This window comes from Pholcus phalangioides, unplaced genomic scaffold, assembly GCF_987345545.1.
Source record: "Pholcus phalangioides strain wild (caught in Gottingen) unplaced genomic scaffold, Ppha-v1.0 ptg000003l_1, whole genome shotgun sequence".
Classification (NCBI taxonomy): Eukaryota; Metazoa; Arthropoda; class Arachnida; order Araneae; family Pholcidae; genus Pholcus; species Pholcus phalangioides.
This window is the reverse complement of record NW_028301596.1, coordinates 27,649,646-27,667,672: the sequence shown is the minus strand read 5'-3', so window position 1 is coordinate 27,667,672 and position 18,027 is coordinate 27,649,646. Positions and strand designations below refer to the sequence as shown.

General features: G+C 35.1%; 1 protein-coding gene across 2 annotated transcripts in view; it reads left to right on the top strand.

Annotated features, from left to right (window-relative positions):
• Sos (Son of sevenless guanine nucleotide exchange factor) overlaps positions 1-18,027 on the top strand; it is a 530,159-nt gene that overhangs the window by 89,707 nt on the left and 422,425 nt on the right. For both annotated transcript variants that reach the window (XM_089247363.1, XM_089247362.1), the window contains one exon: positions 6,679-6,759. In XM_089247363.1, coding sequence (XP_089103489.1) covers positions 6,679-6,759 — 81 coding nt within the window. The remainder of the gene's footprint in view (positions 1-6,678; positions 6,760-18,027) is intronic.

Genomic DNA, 18,027 nt, shown 5'->3' with positions numbered 1-18,027 from the left:
GGTGGTTAAAAAATTGTGTTCACTTGTGGAGGAGTTCCATGAATCTCCTGATCAGGGCGAAAGATTTGAGAAGCTTGTATTTCAATGGCTAAAAGATAGATATGAGGAAGGGAACTCCCTTACTAGAAATGATGATTGTGATACAGCTAAGAGGTTAGAGTCTGTCTTTTCTGTATATGTGCAACTGCTTGAATCCCCCTCAGAAGAAGAAGAAAAGTTGCATGAAATGGTGTTAAAGGCGGCTCAATCCTTTTTTGAGGATTTAAATGTTAGAACATGTATACATAGCAGTAAACTCAGGTTCAAAACTGTAATTCCCAAAGTCAGTGAAACTCCCCCTTCTGTGGAACCTGTTGCTAAGAAAAAGAAAAAGAGGGACAAAAAAAAGATCAGGATGAAGGAGAATCACTCAAAAGAAGTGAGTAATGGGGATTTAATCAAGGCGCCTCAAATTGGCGAAGCACTAAGCACTAAGAGTGAATTTATTAGGGGAAAAGGTAAGATTTGTGTAAACAAGTTAAACAAAAAACTAGATTATGACTCATTGACAACTTCTGGGTCAAGCAGTGATACATGTGATACATGTTCCACTAGTTCAAGTAGTACCAGTAGTTCTACTTATGAAACCTCAGGTGAAATGTCCTCTAACAATAACAATACTACCTTGGATTCGTTTGTTCCCAGTGACTCTTCCTTACCCAAATTGGATATACAAAATAGCACTTTGTATATTTCTGGGGACGGTGCAGTTGGGGATATCTCTGTATCCCCTATTGAGAGGAACACGAGGATAAATGCGACTGCTCTGTTGGCAGAAAACAACTCAGATGATTCCGGTGCAAATGACCATGGTCAAATACTTGCATTACATACGGATGTGAGTGACAACATGGAAAATGTAGTTATTAGACCCAAATCAGATACACAGTCGGGGGGTGTGACGAATCAAGAAAAATATAATGAGAATGACCCTCAGGTTGAAATTGCAGATAGTGCTGATGGCTTTGCAACAGTTATTTGCAATAAAAAAGGGAAAAATAATCAAACGGGTTTGGAATTAAATTCCAATGGATGTACACAGGAAAGGCAAAGTAGTGATGATTTTACTAACACAGAGAATAATGAGGACGGATTCGTAACGGTCACAAGAAATAAAAAGAAGGGAAATATTCCCCCATTAATTTTGACGGACTGGGGAAATAATTGGTTAAGTGACTTTAGTGAAATCAAGGCAATGTGCGAGTTTCCCCCACAGCAAAAACCTACGGGAGACATTTCAGGTTTTCTCGGAAAAGGACCATAGAGTGGTTACAAAGATTTTCAATGAAAAGAAGTTCAAGTACCATACCTACCAGATCAGGGGTGACCGTACCATAAAATTTGTCATAAGAGGTCTACCGGCCAATATAAAAACACAAGAAATTATTGAGGATCTGGAAAAACAGGATATTCAGACGGTAAAAGTATCAAACATGAAAAACTACTCTAGTGGTAGAATTCTACCACTATTTTTAGTAGAAGTAGCTATTAGTTACAAGAACTTTGCAAACATTACTCATGTAGGTGACATACCTATTAGTATTGAGAGGTACAGGGGAAATCAAATTCCCCTTCAATGTAGAAACTGTATGATGATCGGTCACAGCTCTTATTTTTGTAAAAATATGCCTATCTGTTCCTTTTGTTTGGGGAACCATGAAACCAGGAGCTGTGTGGTAAAGGGTGATAAAAATTTTTTGAAGTGTCACTTTTGTGGTGGCCCTCATACTGCTCGATATCCTGGTTGTCGATCTAGACCGGGTTTTGTGACTAAAAATACCCGCACCTTTCTGCCTTTGCTACCCACTACATGTAAACCCCCTGTGACAGAAGATTTTCCATCATTAGTTGGATCTAATGAGGATGAGTTCAATATTGGAAGGTCCTCGCTTTTTGTGAGGTCCTCAAAAGGACTTTTAAACACTGATATTGATACTCAAAAACCCTCACGTGAAGATCTTGAAAAGGAGATGGCTGACCTCAAACAGAGGCAGGATAAACTGCACAATACTATTCATGCAGGTGCCCATCCACTTGGTCGTGAAAAAAATCACAAAACTTTCGAAGAGCTGCAAATGGACTTACAAAATATGATTCACAGAGACGTTATGCATGATGTGATTACTCATACAGTTGAAATCGATATGAGTGGCATTGACTCTTATGAAGAAACACTTGATGTTATAGAGGAAGGTAAATTAACAAGCCCCATAAAAGACTCTGGAACTGTAAACTGCATAGTTTTGCCTACAATGAAAGAACAAAATGTAGTCATTGAAATGTGCTCCCCAACAGAAAGCAATACACTTATCAAGAGTTTTGATAAATTACTTAAATCAGCTAGTATGGACCCTACCAAAGTACAGCTGATTATTGAAACTTTGATTCAGATTCTGGAAATTCCTAACAATTACACAATTAATTAATGCACCCCCCCCCCCAGGCCACTTTGCTTATGGCCTGGAATGCTGGTAGTCTGAGTGGCTCAAAAGAACTTTTTAAACAAACACTCTATGACTATCAGGTGGATATAGCACTTATTAGTGAAACCTGGCTCCTTCCGAGCAACATATTCGACATAAATGGCTATCAGTGTTTTAGAAATGATCGAATTCATAATCGCGGAGGTGGTGTTGCATTGTTTGTGAGAAATCATATCCCTTGTCAACAATTTCCCTTCCCAAATTCTCATAACATAGAGGCTGTTGCAGCTACAATTTTCATAAACAGAGTCAAAATGAGATTCTGTGCTATATACAAACCACCTAACAATCTTGTGGACCTTGAACTTTTAAGAGAAATATTCAACACATCTATCCCAGTTATGGCAATTGGTGATTGGAATTGCAAATCATCACTGTTTTACTCTAGGACTACAAACAGGCAGGGCAGAATCCTGAGGAAATTTTGTTTGGACAATTTTCTGGATATCATCTCATCACCTGAACCAACGCACCATCCTCCACAAAATATTGGACAGCCTGATGTAATAGATTTCGGTATTACAAAAAATTTTCTTCATGACATACAAATGCATGTTAAACCTATTCTTTACTCAACACATAATCCACTTTTCGTTTCTATTGACTTTTTAATCCCTAGGAAAAAACAAATTTTGAAACAAGTTGATTGGGTAAAATATACTGAAATACTGGATAATTTACCTACATTAGAATTAAATGATCCTAGTGCCCAAGACATTGATCAGGCAGTAGAACATATAACTACACTTATTAAGAACACAATTAACGAGGTTTCCTCTGAAAAAAACATAAGTAATAAAAATTTTGGTCTCCCTAAGGAAATTCTCGATAAGATTCAATACAAAAACAGGGTGAGAAAGAGGTGGCAAACCTTTAGAGGGAACATAGACAAGATTATATTAAACAAACTTCAAAGGGAAATCAAAAAGGAGGTGGCGGCACATGTGAACGAAAGATTCTCAGATTTTATAAGCAATGTCACGGCAGAAAATGGGCAACTATGGCGTGCATGGAGATTGTGCAAACCTAAGACCACTAGAATAAACAAACTAAAAAATAGCTTAGGAGAACTTGTCTTTACAGATCAAGAAATTGCTGATTCCTTTGCTGAAGGATATGAAAGGCAGTTTACACGAAATTCTAATCAACCTGCAGCTACATCGCTCAGAATCAGACGTAGGGTTGCTCAGTATCTACATCACTATGGCAGCCGTACCAACTCTCATATGGAACTTACTTCCACAAATGAGATACGTGAAACAATAAACAAATTAAATGTCAAAAAAGCATCTGGAATAGATGGTATCAGCAATAAAGCGCTCAAATGTCTTCCAGTAAACACTTTAAACTCTGTTAACAATATTTTTAATGCTGCTATTCAGAATAATTATTTCCCTACACCTTGGAAAAAATCAATCATAAAAGCTATTCATGAGTCAAATACTGATCCTTTAATTGCTCAAAACTTCAGGCCTATCAGCCTATTGAGTAATTTTAGTAAGGTGTTCGAACGTATCATTGTCTCAAGACTCACACAATTTTTGCAAGTAAACAATATTATTAGACTGGAACAGCATGGGTTCAGGGCAGAGCATTCATGTGTAACGCAACTTATCAGAGTCACAGAATTTATTACAGATGCTTTTAACCATTTTGACTTTGTGGCTTCTGCATTTTTGGATATTTCAAATGCTTTCGATTGTTGCGATCATGCCACTTTGCTTTCCAAAATGATTGATCTTGACTTCCCACCACATTTTATTATATTCTTCTATAAGTATCTTTTGGGAAGAACTTTCCAAGTGAAAATTCAGGATAAATTATCTGCTGTTAAGCCAATTCAGGCCTCGGTCCCACAAGGTAGTGTTTTGGGACCTCAGCTATTTTTACTTTACATAAACGATATTCCTGGTCCACAAAATGGAACTATTGCTCTGTTTGCAGATGATTGTGCGATTTTGTGTAGCAGTAGGGATGCTACACAAGCTCTAAATAATTTACAAGAGACCATTGACTATGTTGAATCATGGTGTGATAAGTCAGCTATCAAACTCAATTTTGAGAAATGTAAATTTGTTTGGTTTACTAGAAGACGAATACTTCCTAGACAGCCTCTCCTAATTGGAGACAGTGTACTGAGACCTGTTTCACAGGTAAAATACTTGGGGTGCCTACTAAATAAAAATCTTTCCTGCACACCTCACATAAAATATGTTAAAAATAAAACAAATAGAGTATCAGGGATGCTAAAAAAAATCACATTCCCACAGGCAAAACTTACACTGAAAAATAAAATAATTCTTTTTAAAACTATTATCAGACCTACAATGCTTTATGCTTCACCTGCATGGTCACATGCATGTAAAATGAACATAAAAAATTTACAGACGGTGCAGAACAAATTCCTCAGGAGATACACCAGAGCACCATGGTACATTAGAGGTATCAACATCAGGAATGACTTAAAAATCCCCCACATATTTGACTACATAAAGAAAATAAATGGAGAACAGTATGATAGGATGAGAGAGTCGGAGCATCAGCATTTGAGAGACGTTGTGGATTATGATGCTCATTTATTGGGAAAATATAGAAGACCACAACAAATTTTACATCTGGATTAGAATTGTCTGTAGTACAACTCCTGGAATATCTGTGAAATTTTGTAAATTCTTGTTTTGAAGGTAAATTCCTTCAATTGTCTTATTGTGTACATATTCATGTTTACTTATTTTTGATGAGCACTTACTGAGCAGAACTGTGTAAAGTGTCTTATTTCATTTTCTTGTATATTGTTATACCACACATTTGTACTTTATATTGATCCTTAAAATTGAATGAGGTTTTTGCTCTGCGATACCCATGCAGTGTTTTTTTTATTTGTCCTCTTTTCCACCCTGAACTTTTAGAATTTGTCTGTCGATGTAAAAATGTGGCCTGCTGATCGATCTGGATTTGGTTGTGGTGGCATTTTTTCCTGACTTAATTTTGTATAGTCTGACGCATATTACTATATCTTTTCACTTTTTCTTCTAACTCTTTTCCTTTTCCCTCTTCATAGACCTTCTTGGTCAGTTCGTATGCCGACAGTCGTCCCCAAAACGGATGGGAATCTGCTCCAAATTCAAGTCTGGTCTGGTCATTTTGGGGGGGGAGGGTGGACAAAATTTGCGAAACAACCAGCCTTAATGCAATCTTTCCATTTCCAAAATTAGCAAGAGGATTTGTATCTGCTTTGACTATATGTATTTCTGGTCGAGTCTGCATACGTCCTGTTTTGGGCCAGATTGCGTATTTTGTTTTCTTTGTTCTCAAGATTTGATTTGATGACCTGATTAATGACAGTTAATTTAACGTATTGGTTGGCCATAATTGGTGATTTGATGCTACTCTACAATGATTTGCAGGATGTCACATTTCTGCAAAGGGGAAAAAATCCCTGTAATTGTACTTTTATTAATTAAAAATCCCTTTATTGTTTTTTGAAAATCCCTGTTATATTTACTTTTGTGCGGAATTTGGATGAGCAAAAACCTCCAGAATTCTCATTCTGAAAAGTTGGCAGCTATAGTATACAGCAGAATATCGTATTAAAATTTTGTAGTGGTACAATCAATTGATTTTCAGAAATCATTTTTCAAACTCAAAATGTCAATAATAGTATTTTTTGAAAAATATGTTTAAAAAGAGAGTTTTTCATTTATAAACTATTTGATGTGAAAACACAGCACTAAAAGTGAATATAACTTTGGTTCAAAGTACAGACGAATAAACTTATGTTATTATGCTGGAAATCAGCACTTTATTTTTTACATTCATTCAACATTTTAATATGAAGTAGGGATGACACCATAACCTTGAATTGCATGTATGTAACTATACTTACATACAATTAATTAAACTTTTATTATTATTTTTTAACCTGATACATTTTCATCAGACAATTATAAAAGATTAAGCAACATAATTTTCATTCCATCCAAGTAATTAATTTTTTTAAGAATCTTTTCTGAATTTTTCAGTATAATTTTATATCTGTCTGTTTTCTGTGTAGTGAGCATCCACTGTAATTTTACAGGTACAGAAAGTTTTTTTTTTCCCTGAAAATTTCTCCGACATCATTGACTTCATTTTTGACATTTCTTCATTATTATAGCTTGCTGGAAATTATGTGAAAAATATTCGTCACATCGAAATCACTTGTCAGGATATAAAGGTTGCAATGTGTGCAGATAAGGTAATTTTTTTTCAATATGTTATTGAGTAATCCCAAAATTTCTAAGCAATTTTCTCATGAATTATACAGATCTGCAAATTTCAAGTTATAGAAAATTGTGTGTGTGTGGAATCTATTAACTGTTCCTGGTGTATTTTTGGTCATATGCATTTTTTTTTTCATCATGTAAGGATTTTTCATAAAACTGGATTTTAGTTTTGCAGGAAAATAGCTAAAAAATACATGTCTTTTACCTTTTTAATCTAGAATTAACTTCTCAAAAAAAATGTCATATAATATTTATATCAGTACATTAAACTATTGGGAACCACTACAGCAACGTGGAAAGTCAGGGAGAATTAGGGAAACAGAAAATGGTCAGGGAAAATGTTAAATATTTGTCAAAAGTCAGGGAAAATCTGAAGGGAAAAAAAAATTAAAAGGAGGGATGAATTCCCATCCAGGTGGTTGGTCTTCACTTTTTTCCCCATAGAAGATTATCTCTTTCAGATCCTCTGGGAGAGCATAAGGAAGCCTTTATCATTAGGGATACATAAATTTCGTATTTACGAAATAACCACGATAAATGCAAAATTTATGAAATGTGATAAATGCGAAAATTTGCCAACTTTGACGAACAAATGCTGAAATTTGATTTTTTTACTACGTTTTTGTGAAATCTGGGTGATTTACATTTTTTGAAGTGGAAAGTCATAATTTTTTCTCTGTACTTGTGAGCATGCTTAAAGGGGGGAAACCACAAGCATAATTTTTTTTCCCCTTTGGCATTGTGTTAGATGTAAATACAGTCGAGTTTGGTTATAACATAGCCCCTAGGTGATTCAAGAAGTGTATGTAATAACTTACGTGTATGTTATAAGAGTGTGGCGTTTAAATTAGCTTACGTAGCAATGACGTATATGCATTATTGAGATTGTCGTGGAAAAAATAAGCTTATGCCTCACATAATACAAATACAACACCACAACAGGCAAAATGCCCAACAAGGTGACTGATAAAAAGATGCCCATAAAAATATGGATGTCATATATTTCAAAAATAGAGCAACCCAATTAAAAATGCAATTAACACAAATTATAAACAATATATACACATGATAAAATATTATACAACGTCCGTAAAGAATACTTATGGTTGTCTTATTCTAAGAATGGATAGCTTCTCGATTTACCCCAACATGTTTATTGTATTCCTTTTTAAACGTGTCAATTGTGTTACAATTTACTACCTCCGGGGGTAAGCTATTCCATTTATTAACAACCCTATTAGAGAAAAATTCCATGTGACACCATAACCTTGCATTGTCCCTCACCAATCGATACTGGTGTCCCCTTGTAAAAGCAGTCGATTGGCTGAATGACTCTAGGAGAACGCGAAGAGACCTTTTTGAAAATGAGACCAAGCATTCTATTCGCTTTTTTGACCACCACTGAACAATGTTCAGAAAACCTAAGTCGCTCGTCAATGAGAATTCCCAAATTGGTGACCCTAGTTGCATCCGGGGTAGTGACACCATTCAACTCGTAAGGGAACCGTGGGTTGTTCGAACCAAAATGAGGGACCATTAACTTATCAACGCTAAACGTCATGTTCCATTCATTTGCCCATGCTGCAATCCTGTTCAAGTTGGTCTGGAGCAACTCCCTATTGCTTTCATTCTCGATTACTCCCATTAGCTTCACATCATCTGCAAATTTGCTAGTAATCCCATCGATACCCTGATCGAGTTTATCGATAAAAAGTGAAAAAAGTATGGGGCCAAGGACACTTCCCTGAGGAACTCCACTTGTGACGTCTGTCCAACCAGAGAATTCCCCGTTCACCATAACTCGTTGCAACCTATCTCTTAACCCCTGATTCTATCCAATTCAGCAAGTTGCCCCCAATTCCAATCTCATGTAAACGCTTCAAGAGTTTGCCATGTTGGACCCGATCGAATGCCTTCTGAAAATCAAGGTAAACAACGTCAAAATTTTTCCTCTTAATAATTGAAATATAATATAGCATAAATATAATTTTTGATTGGTATCTGAAAGTTTTGGAAATTTATTAGAAAATGAGATAATATACACAACATGCACATATTTTTTTAAATGTTAATGATTTTTTTGAGTTTATGATAATGGTTTTTCCCTTTGAAGAGTTGACGGTATTGTGCAATTAAAAAATTCAGAAAAAATAATTCCACTGATGTTTATGAATTCACCAATCAATAATACACTTGAATTAGCCACCAGTACTCCACCAATCTCAACTTGAATTAAGACCACCAATAAAAAGATCACAAAGTTATAAAAACAAGTAAAAATTCCATAATTCCGAAAAGCATAGACGATACAGTTCTGCACAGGAAGACAGGATTTTTTTTATTTATTAAATGTCAAAAATTTTATTGCCAAAATAGTTATTTATTATCGACAGGTGGCGTTAAAGTTTGTTATTTATAATATTCAGTGCTATCTGTTGATTAGGAAGTCTCTATTACATCCATGTATTTTCGCGTTTATTTAAAAAATTTAGGTCTAAGATATCACCCGTATACAAGGAATGTTGTCCATAAAAGGCTGTTTTTGACTATATTTTCCTGGGTTCTTTTTTTTGCAGGGATTATTTTTTTGGTTAATCCCACTTCTTTTTGGCTTGCTATATCCACAGTGTATGTTTTAAGCAGGGTATGCTATAACAGATAAAAATATATAGACATGAGTGGGAGACATTTTAAGGATATCACAGCCGTACTTTTATCCACCGGTTATGTTATAAGTATACCCGACTGTATATGTAACTTTTTTGAATTTCGGTAAATGGCACTATAAAAAGTATTTGAAAAATATGGTTATATTAATAGAAAATAGGGATACATTTTTTTTTTTTTTTTTTGTGGCATTTTTGATTTCAACCGTTTCATTTATTCGAGTTTTTTTTTTTTTTTTTTTTGTGTGTGTGTGAACAAAAGTGAAATTTTTTATTTGGAATTCGTTATTGTGAATAAATGCAAAATTTCTGATCTGCATTTTCTTTCTTTTTTTTTTTGCAAAATAAATGCGAAATTTCTGATTTAAAATTTTTTTTTTGCGAAATTTACGTATCCCTACTTATCAACAATTTTTATCTGCATTTTCCTCTGGATCCCCTACTGAGAGACACCTTGGTGTACATGAGCAAAATGTCTTATCAGTTGAAGGGTGAGATTTTACTGGAAACCAGTGCTGCAATGGTCACTGAACCTGCTTTTTCAGTAAATGGATGAAGGGGGAGGTCTAAGGAGGAGACCCTCTTTTCCATAGTTTAAAACAAAGCCAATACCAGCTCTAATCAGGGTTCGTACGGTGCTTAAAAATTCCTTAAAAAGTCATTAATTTTCATTTCGCTTTTTAAGGGCACTTAAAAACTGCTTAAAATCCTTCCAGCTGATTCTTAAAAATTTCGACTTTTCCACCCTGGAATATTTCCTGTTAATTTATACAAAAATTAAATTAAAACAAAAACAAACATTAAACAAAATTAAATTTTGTATAAATTAAAACCAGGCAAAGTTACTCATTTTTTGTGATAATTTCCTGTTAAGGTTGATAAGTAGTACTTGATGCTGAAAGAAAGTCCCTGAAAGAAGAAAAGGCGTTTTGGGGGGGGGGGGAAGAGATTTCTTTATAGGGATTTCAAGGCCACTCTTTAGCAGGTAGGAACAGCTCTGCTGACGACCAGCGCAGCCAAGAGATAACATCACCTGATTGGTCGGACTACAGTGTCACACCCGCTTCTGATATGCTGAGAAAAACGGGAAAAAAATATTGTTGTGCTGTTGAAAAATTCACAATGAAATTGAAATAAAGAAGTTATAGCTAAGTTCTAACTATCATTCCTGTCATGAAATGCTACTATCAGTGGTGGGAACTCTGCGCCAAAATTAACATCTTGCTCCTATAGTGTGTTTTCGTATTTTTCTGCGTCAAATAGCGCTTTTTTTTGCTTTTTTTTTGTGTGGACTTGGAAACTTCTCAAAATACTTTTATACCTGCCTTGTATGTACCTTAGGCCAGAATTACACTATAAATGTTTGATGAAATCCCTTTTATAATACTTGAAAAAATCCAACCAATAAAGCATATTTACAAATAATTACATTTGTGCAAATGCAACCGATAATCTTATTGGTTGAATTTTTCAAATTTTAAAAAAGCTCTTTTAAAAAACTTTTATAATGTAATCCCGGCCTTTTAGAAGAGAAAGAAATACTTATATTTTTCCTCTATAGTATGTACAATGACATGCTAAGCGCATTAAATTCACAGATTTTCGGAAAAAGGGCACAAAAAAGTTTTGTTTTCACGTGCCACGAAACGATTCTTTCCCAGGAAGTGTTTTTCATTCGTTCATACTTCAGCTCCACCCTTTCCTCCCATCTTCCATAGTCGCACTTAGGATTATCCGAGAAATTTCACTCCTCTCCAAAATTTTAAGGGGAGGTATTTAAAAAAAAAAAATTTTATTAATATTATTAAATTTTTTTATTTTTTTAAGTGGTATTTTATCTTATGAAAAAAACAGTTACACAAAATTTGCAAGAGTATTTTCAGTCCTCGAAAAAGTTTGGAGGATTGTAATTGAATTTAGATGAGTATTGGATTTTCCCGGCAAGTTCCCGCTCTCCATTTTGTCCCAGAAAATCAGATTGTGGTAACCGCAGCTCCTTATTCAAATTATTGGCCCCTCATCGTGAAACCCCAATCATATCCTTGATCGTACAGATGAAGATGGTATACTCTAGTCCAGTGTTTCTCAACAACCGACCACGGTTTTAGTTTTCAAAAAAAGATAAGGAAAAAATGTCGTCACTGCAAGCTGCAGAAATTACTATGGTTGATCGTCATTGCGTCAAATCATGATGTTTCATGGGGGAAAAAAAATTCATTTCATGAATGAGAGCTAGTCTGCCGAATTATGAGTGTTAGTTTGTGAATTTCGTCAAATAACGAGTGTTAAATCGCCAAACATCGTGTTGAATGTCCTGAAATTTTCTCCCATTTTGCAACAATTTCTTTCTAAAAAACGAGAAGGAAAATTGAAAAACGTAATTTTAAAGAATTTGTGTATGTGTTGATCCATTTTGAGCGAGAGGTGAATAAAGAGTTTCTGCAAATATAAATAATTTGGGGAAATTAATATCACTTAGAATTTTTATAATTTATGTGATGTTGTTACGAGTTATATTTTTGACCGAAACTTGAAGGTTTTAGAACAGCGGTTCCCAACTGGTGCTGAGCCCTTAGGGCTCCATGTGAACTTACAGGGGCTCCACAGCCCCTAAACCCAGTATATTTGAAAAAAAAAAAAAATAAATTTAATTTAATTTAAAGAAAATAATTTAATATTTTTAAAAATGTTAATATTTATTAGTATTTTTTAATAATAACTCAGAAACTTTGATGAATAAATAAAAAAAATTGGCATCGTGGGATCTGCCATAGAAATTACATACTGGAGAGGACTCTGTGGGTCAAAAAAGGTTCAGAACCGCAGTTTTAGAACTCTTTGGTGACAACAGAAAAGTATGGATTATCTGTGGATTGATTATTCTATGAATTCTTATGATGCTGGGTAACAAATCAAAAGTTGTAATTTCTGAACCACTTCTATATCTATCTTGTATATTTTGAGAAGAGGGAAAATTTGTTCGGTAAATCAAAAAAATATATAAATTTGCGTATGTAACCCACCCTTTTCTTTGTTGTAAAACTTGTAAGTTATGAAGTTTGCCATGACTCCTTAAAAACTGCTTGAAACTCCTTAAACAGTCCTTAATTTTTATTTTGGAAATTTTGTATTAACCCTGCTAATTTCTTTTCTATCTCTTCTGAGAAAATGGTTTATCCGCTTGCTTTTCTTTTGCTGTCTCTGTATAAGGGGCAATTCAAATATGTCAAGATCGGGGGAGTTGTTGTTGTACCTGTGGGTTGTATGGAAGGCAGTTGGATAAGCTGAAACAACTCCTCAGTAGTATATATTTTTTGCTTATAGAATTCTCGCTACACACAGTTCACAGACATTACAAGACACCACAAATGGGTAAAATTGAAAAAGAATTGTTTCCTCTGAATTTTTTTAGTAAGAGATGGGTTGATAATGTATAATGTTTGGAAAGAGCTATAGACATTTTTGGCAATGTGAAATTTATATAGAACAACAAGTCTCTTTGAGGTAAGCCTATTACCTCTGTTGGCCTGGCAGTAAAAGATACTCCATTAAGTGTGAGATGAGTTTTTTAAGACCGTCTCTCTAGAGTGCAAGTCATTTATTTCTAAAAAGATTTCAAAGCTCCAAACATTTTGCTCTTTTTTTTGTTTGAAGCTCTTTTCAAGATCTCATGTGAAAACTTATTGCAAGATTGGAATCTGATAAATTAGAGGTTGCAACTTCTGCAAAAAAATTCTTGAAATTGATCTGGATTGGGAAGCCGCCCCTGATTTTAATTTTCCTGAATAATCAGTCAACATGTTTTTTTTTCTTCTAAAACACCCTTAAAATGCTCTTTCGCACCCCTGGTTAAGAACCACTTATTCTAGGTTTTGTGACTCTGATGTTACCCAATAGCATTAGATTATCTTCTGTATTTTTAGGACATGTAGAGGCATAAACAATGTTTACAAAGCTCTGCAAAAAGCTAGAAATAAAAGTGTGCTTTATTTATCAAAAATTATGACACTGGCATTGAGCATTAAAATGTAAATAAATCCCTTTGAAAAAGATGGACAGTGCAGTAAAACCACACAGTTCACCTGGACTTATTTACATTGGACCTTGCAACTTATACATTTTGCACTGTGATTTTGAAAGTGGTATCGAAGGAGCGTCATTCTTAAAAAATCTTGCATGCCTTCGTAATTTGCTGTGCACTGAGGAAGAGAGTTTACACACTGGACTCTGGAAGACCCTTCAAAAAATAATAATGTAACATTGTGAGGAGACACAGGATAGAAATTATCTGTGGTTGCAAGTACGCAAGTACACTGTTTTGTCCAAAAATTGTTTTTGTTACCAAGTCATTTTTGTAATTTTGCTTTAGCTTGAGTCAATCTTATAGGACAGTGGTTCTCGACCGGTGCTCTGCGGAGACCTTGGGGCTCCTTGTGCACTCTCCAGGGGCTACACAGCCGCTCGAGGAAAATATAAAAAAATAGTAAAATATAAAAAAATAGTAAAATTTAAAAAAATTAAATATTTTTAAATAGTAAAAATTATCAGTAACTTTGATGAATAATTAAAAAATTGGCCTACAGGACTTTGCCATGGAATTTTTTACTTAAAAGGGCTCCACGAGTCAAAGAAGGTCGAGAACTGCTGTTACAGGATATTGAAATAGTGGCGTGAAAAAGCAAATAATTTTTGAATTTTTTACAAACTAAAAAAAAAAAGAATTTCTGAAGGACTTTTTAAATATTATGCTATGACTATGTTGTTTAGGGGGGTACCCCCCCCCCCCCATCCTACATTTTCTAATTTTTTGAGTGGGAACCCTGTGTATGCGTTTTAGGTCAGGGAAAATTTTGAGTCATGGTCAGGGAAATGATCAAGCAGATTTTGTTGGGAACCCTGCACTATAAAAATACTTGATATAACAATAAATTCCTCTGCAACAATATTTCTTCTTGATACACAGAGTATCATTGTATCAAGATTTCACTGTATTAAAATTATGGGTTTATTTAAAGTAAATTCAAACTCTATTGAAAATATTTTCAGATACTGTACTATGAGAATACTTAAGTTTAATAATAATTGGATGAAAAATTGTTACATAAGGTTTGTAGGAAAGAAAAATTTTGTTCAAAAAAGTCTGAAATGCCTTTCAACAAGATCTATGAAACAGCATACCATGCATGCATCGGCTGATTAAAGTCGGTCCAGGCCCTGGGCGCAAAAGAAAATATTGGGCCCTTTAAATTGGAAAAAAGTGTTAAGTTTTTGTTGTTTTTTTGGGGGCCCTTTAGAAGTCAATGCCCTGGGCATGTGCCTGGTGCACCCGCCATTAAATTTTCCTCTGCATGCATTGTTAATGAACTAAAAACAAAACAGAAAATTAATTAAAACAAATATTACAAAAAATAGTTTACAAAAGGGGATTGTAAACAAAAAGAAATGGAAGCTTATTAATATTTATAATAAATTTCATACCTTTCGGGCTGTTATGTGCGGTTCTAGGCTTCTTGGAAGCAGGCTTTTCATCCACTACTGTGGTGGACACCTTTATTTCAGTTTTTGACAAGTGAGGAGACGAAACAACGTCCTTGGAATTAGTTATCCTATTAACCAGACATGCACCTCATCCATATTCCTCTGCAGAACTTCTGATGAATTGGTACATGTTGGAATGTGTGTGTGCATGTGTAGTGAACCATCCGTGAAGTTTGTTTTGGTGTAATGTTATATGTAGTGCTGCCATCAATTTTTCTAACTATACATGAAGTGTAATGTTTGAATATTATACCATTGTAGGCCTGTTGTTCTCTGCAGCGAGACTTTTTAATGTGGAGATTGGCTCATATTTGTGCCTCAAAGTTGGGAGAATTAGTTATCCACTGTGACGCTTTTGCTGGACACACACGGAAGGATCAACCTCGTCATCGTTACGTCAAGCAAGTGATGTGTCGATGTTGCTGGGACATGGTTTCTGATTGGATGGCTGAGGTTCAAAGTTTTCAGATTTGAATAGTGGGGTGTGGGAGGGTCTCGAAAGTCTTCAGCCGATCAAAGGAGGGTGCCTATTGTTCGAGTGGGTTTGTAGTTTATGGAAACATGTTTCTGCAATATGGAATAGAATCAGTCTGACATTTTTTACATATGGGAGGTAGGCTGTGCTCATCTTGTCTGGAACATCCTGGGATTTTTCATTGGTCTTCTGAATTGGATAGCTCTCCTGATCTCCTGGGGTGTATATCCATTTGATTGCAAAGCTCGGTTTAAATCTTCATGCTAAAGAGGCAACTAGGTTAACTTCTATTGATGATTCGCTTCCATTCCCCAGATCATGGGCCAAGAAGATTCTGAAAGACCTGAGAAATAAATGGCAGCATCTTTGGGACTGACATCAGATCAGGGAGGAAAATCCATGAGATAGTCCCAAGAGTCTCCTTTGTCAGTCTCTGATGGAGCAGGGAGATGGTTCATTTCTTTACAGAGCACGGGCCCTTCCCTGCATACCTCCATATATTTGGTAAAAGAAGTCATCTGCAAATGCGAAGGTGAGGGGATGGTGGCGTACTATGCAATTGAATGTAAGATCACGGACAGACTACACTTTGGCAGGTTTTCGTCTAATAACGGAGTACTATGGAAGCAACAGTTGCTTAAGAAAAAGTTGTGTTGCCTTCAGATACATAAGCTAATTTGATTTATTGAACACCACCATGATGAGATCATTCCTCCACACCAGAGGCAGGAGACAAGTGGGATGTAGGTTCACTCCGAAGAGAGCTCAGATAAGGAAAGGGCTCAACTGATATAAGTCATGGACATTGACATTCGACTGTCCTTCGATTTCCTTTGCCATGAGAAGATCAAAGATATTCAATTACTCTAAAATACCGATATATAACGTGCAGTTTATTTATAAGCCCCATGCTTTATTAAATTTGTGATTTATCATATTTTTTGCATGTGTGGATAATACGCATCTGTAACTTGTATAACTAGTTTTTTGTGGGCCCTATTCGTGGCCTGCCTGCGATGTGCGTCTGTGCACCTGCCCATGTTCACCCATATCTATGTATTTGATATGTCATTTTTTGTACAGCAAATGAGGGAAGTGTGTGTGCAGGGGAGGGGGAATTGTAGAAGGGAACTTTTTGAATAGAGCTATGCTCTATTCCACTCTTGTGCCCACTATGGGTGTTAGACGTGGTGTTCCAAATGAATGCAGCCCTATGCTACAAAGGCAGAGGAAAATTTGAAATTTTTGCTTCTCCGCATGCTTTTTGTTATGTTCCACTCAGGCATTGGACTACAGATGATCGTTCCAAGAGGTCATCAGTTGACAAGCTCTAAACAAGACAGAGCTCTGGGACCCATGTTGTTTTGATTTTGTTTTTGCACCATACATGCACTGCAAACAACCATGGCTATTTATTTTACATATTTTTTGGTATTTGATTAAATTGGCCAGTCGCCCTCAGAGATATTTGATTTGATGATAGATGTGTCACACAGGGCTGGAGGAGTCCCGCATATGGGGGAATGTTAAAAGAAAATTTACAATTTTTTACAACACTAGAACAAGGAGCCTACTTTTCTACTGTAGAAACGATAATAATTATTCTAAATAATACAACAAACAAACGAGAATTATTCGCAACTCGAAGAAGCCCCACAAATCATTTTCTCTTCGGGCTCTGCGTTTGTTAATGGTGACCCTGGAATTGACTTGAGAGACATCAAATACTTTATTATGCAAGGCCATAACTAGGATTTTTGCCACTCCCACAACTTTAAAATTTGATAATTTTATAATAGTGTTCTTTGTTCGACCTAATATTGCCAATAAGTATTTGACTGTTTTAATACTGAGTTGGTTTCTGAGATAAAAAAAACTGAGGCTCGAAACCTCCTATCGCACATATTTTGAATGAAGAGCTCTGTTTCGTTTAGTAAATTGAACACAGGTAATTAGTAGTTCAAGTAAAATGAACCATGAAATTATATATTATCTATTTTAGACTCTTTTTATGATGAAAAATTTAAAATTGCAAAAAAAAATTATCTTCTGTTTCAATTATTGTCATAAATTAGTGTTTAAAAATAAAACATTGTAATGTGTGAAAAAAGTAAGTTTCTCATGTTATTATATTCAAAATATCACCCAACTCATTTAGGTTTTTGACAGATAAACCAGTTTTTGATTCTTGTCCTATCAAAAATTGGTTTTTGATATCGAAACCCCAACCCTGATTTTAGCCCTAATTTAATTTTCCCTAATCGCAATTATACTGTTAGTTCTGATTGTAATTCACATGTACTGAACAAGTTACTACAATTAATATCTTGGAACAATGGTATATGCAAAGGGGGTTTTTAAGGTTCTAAACCCCCCCCCCCCACCCACCCACCCATCAAAGCCAAAATTCTAATGTTATTTTGTAGAAAAAATGAAAAAAACTTTGAAAAGGAAAAAAATTTTGAAACTCGCCCTTCCCCTTCTTGAGAAAATTCTGCGTATGCCTATGCCTTTGCATGTACATTGATCACAATCTCAAATGGAAGAGTCATGTTAAATAT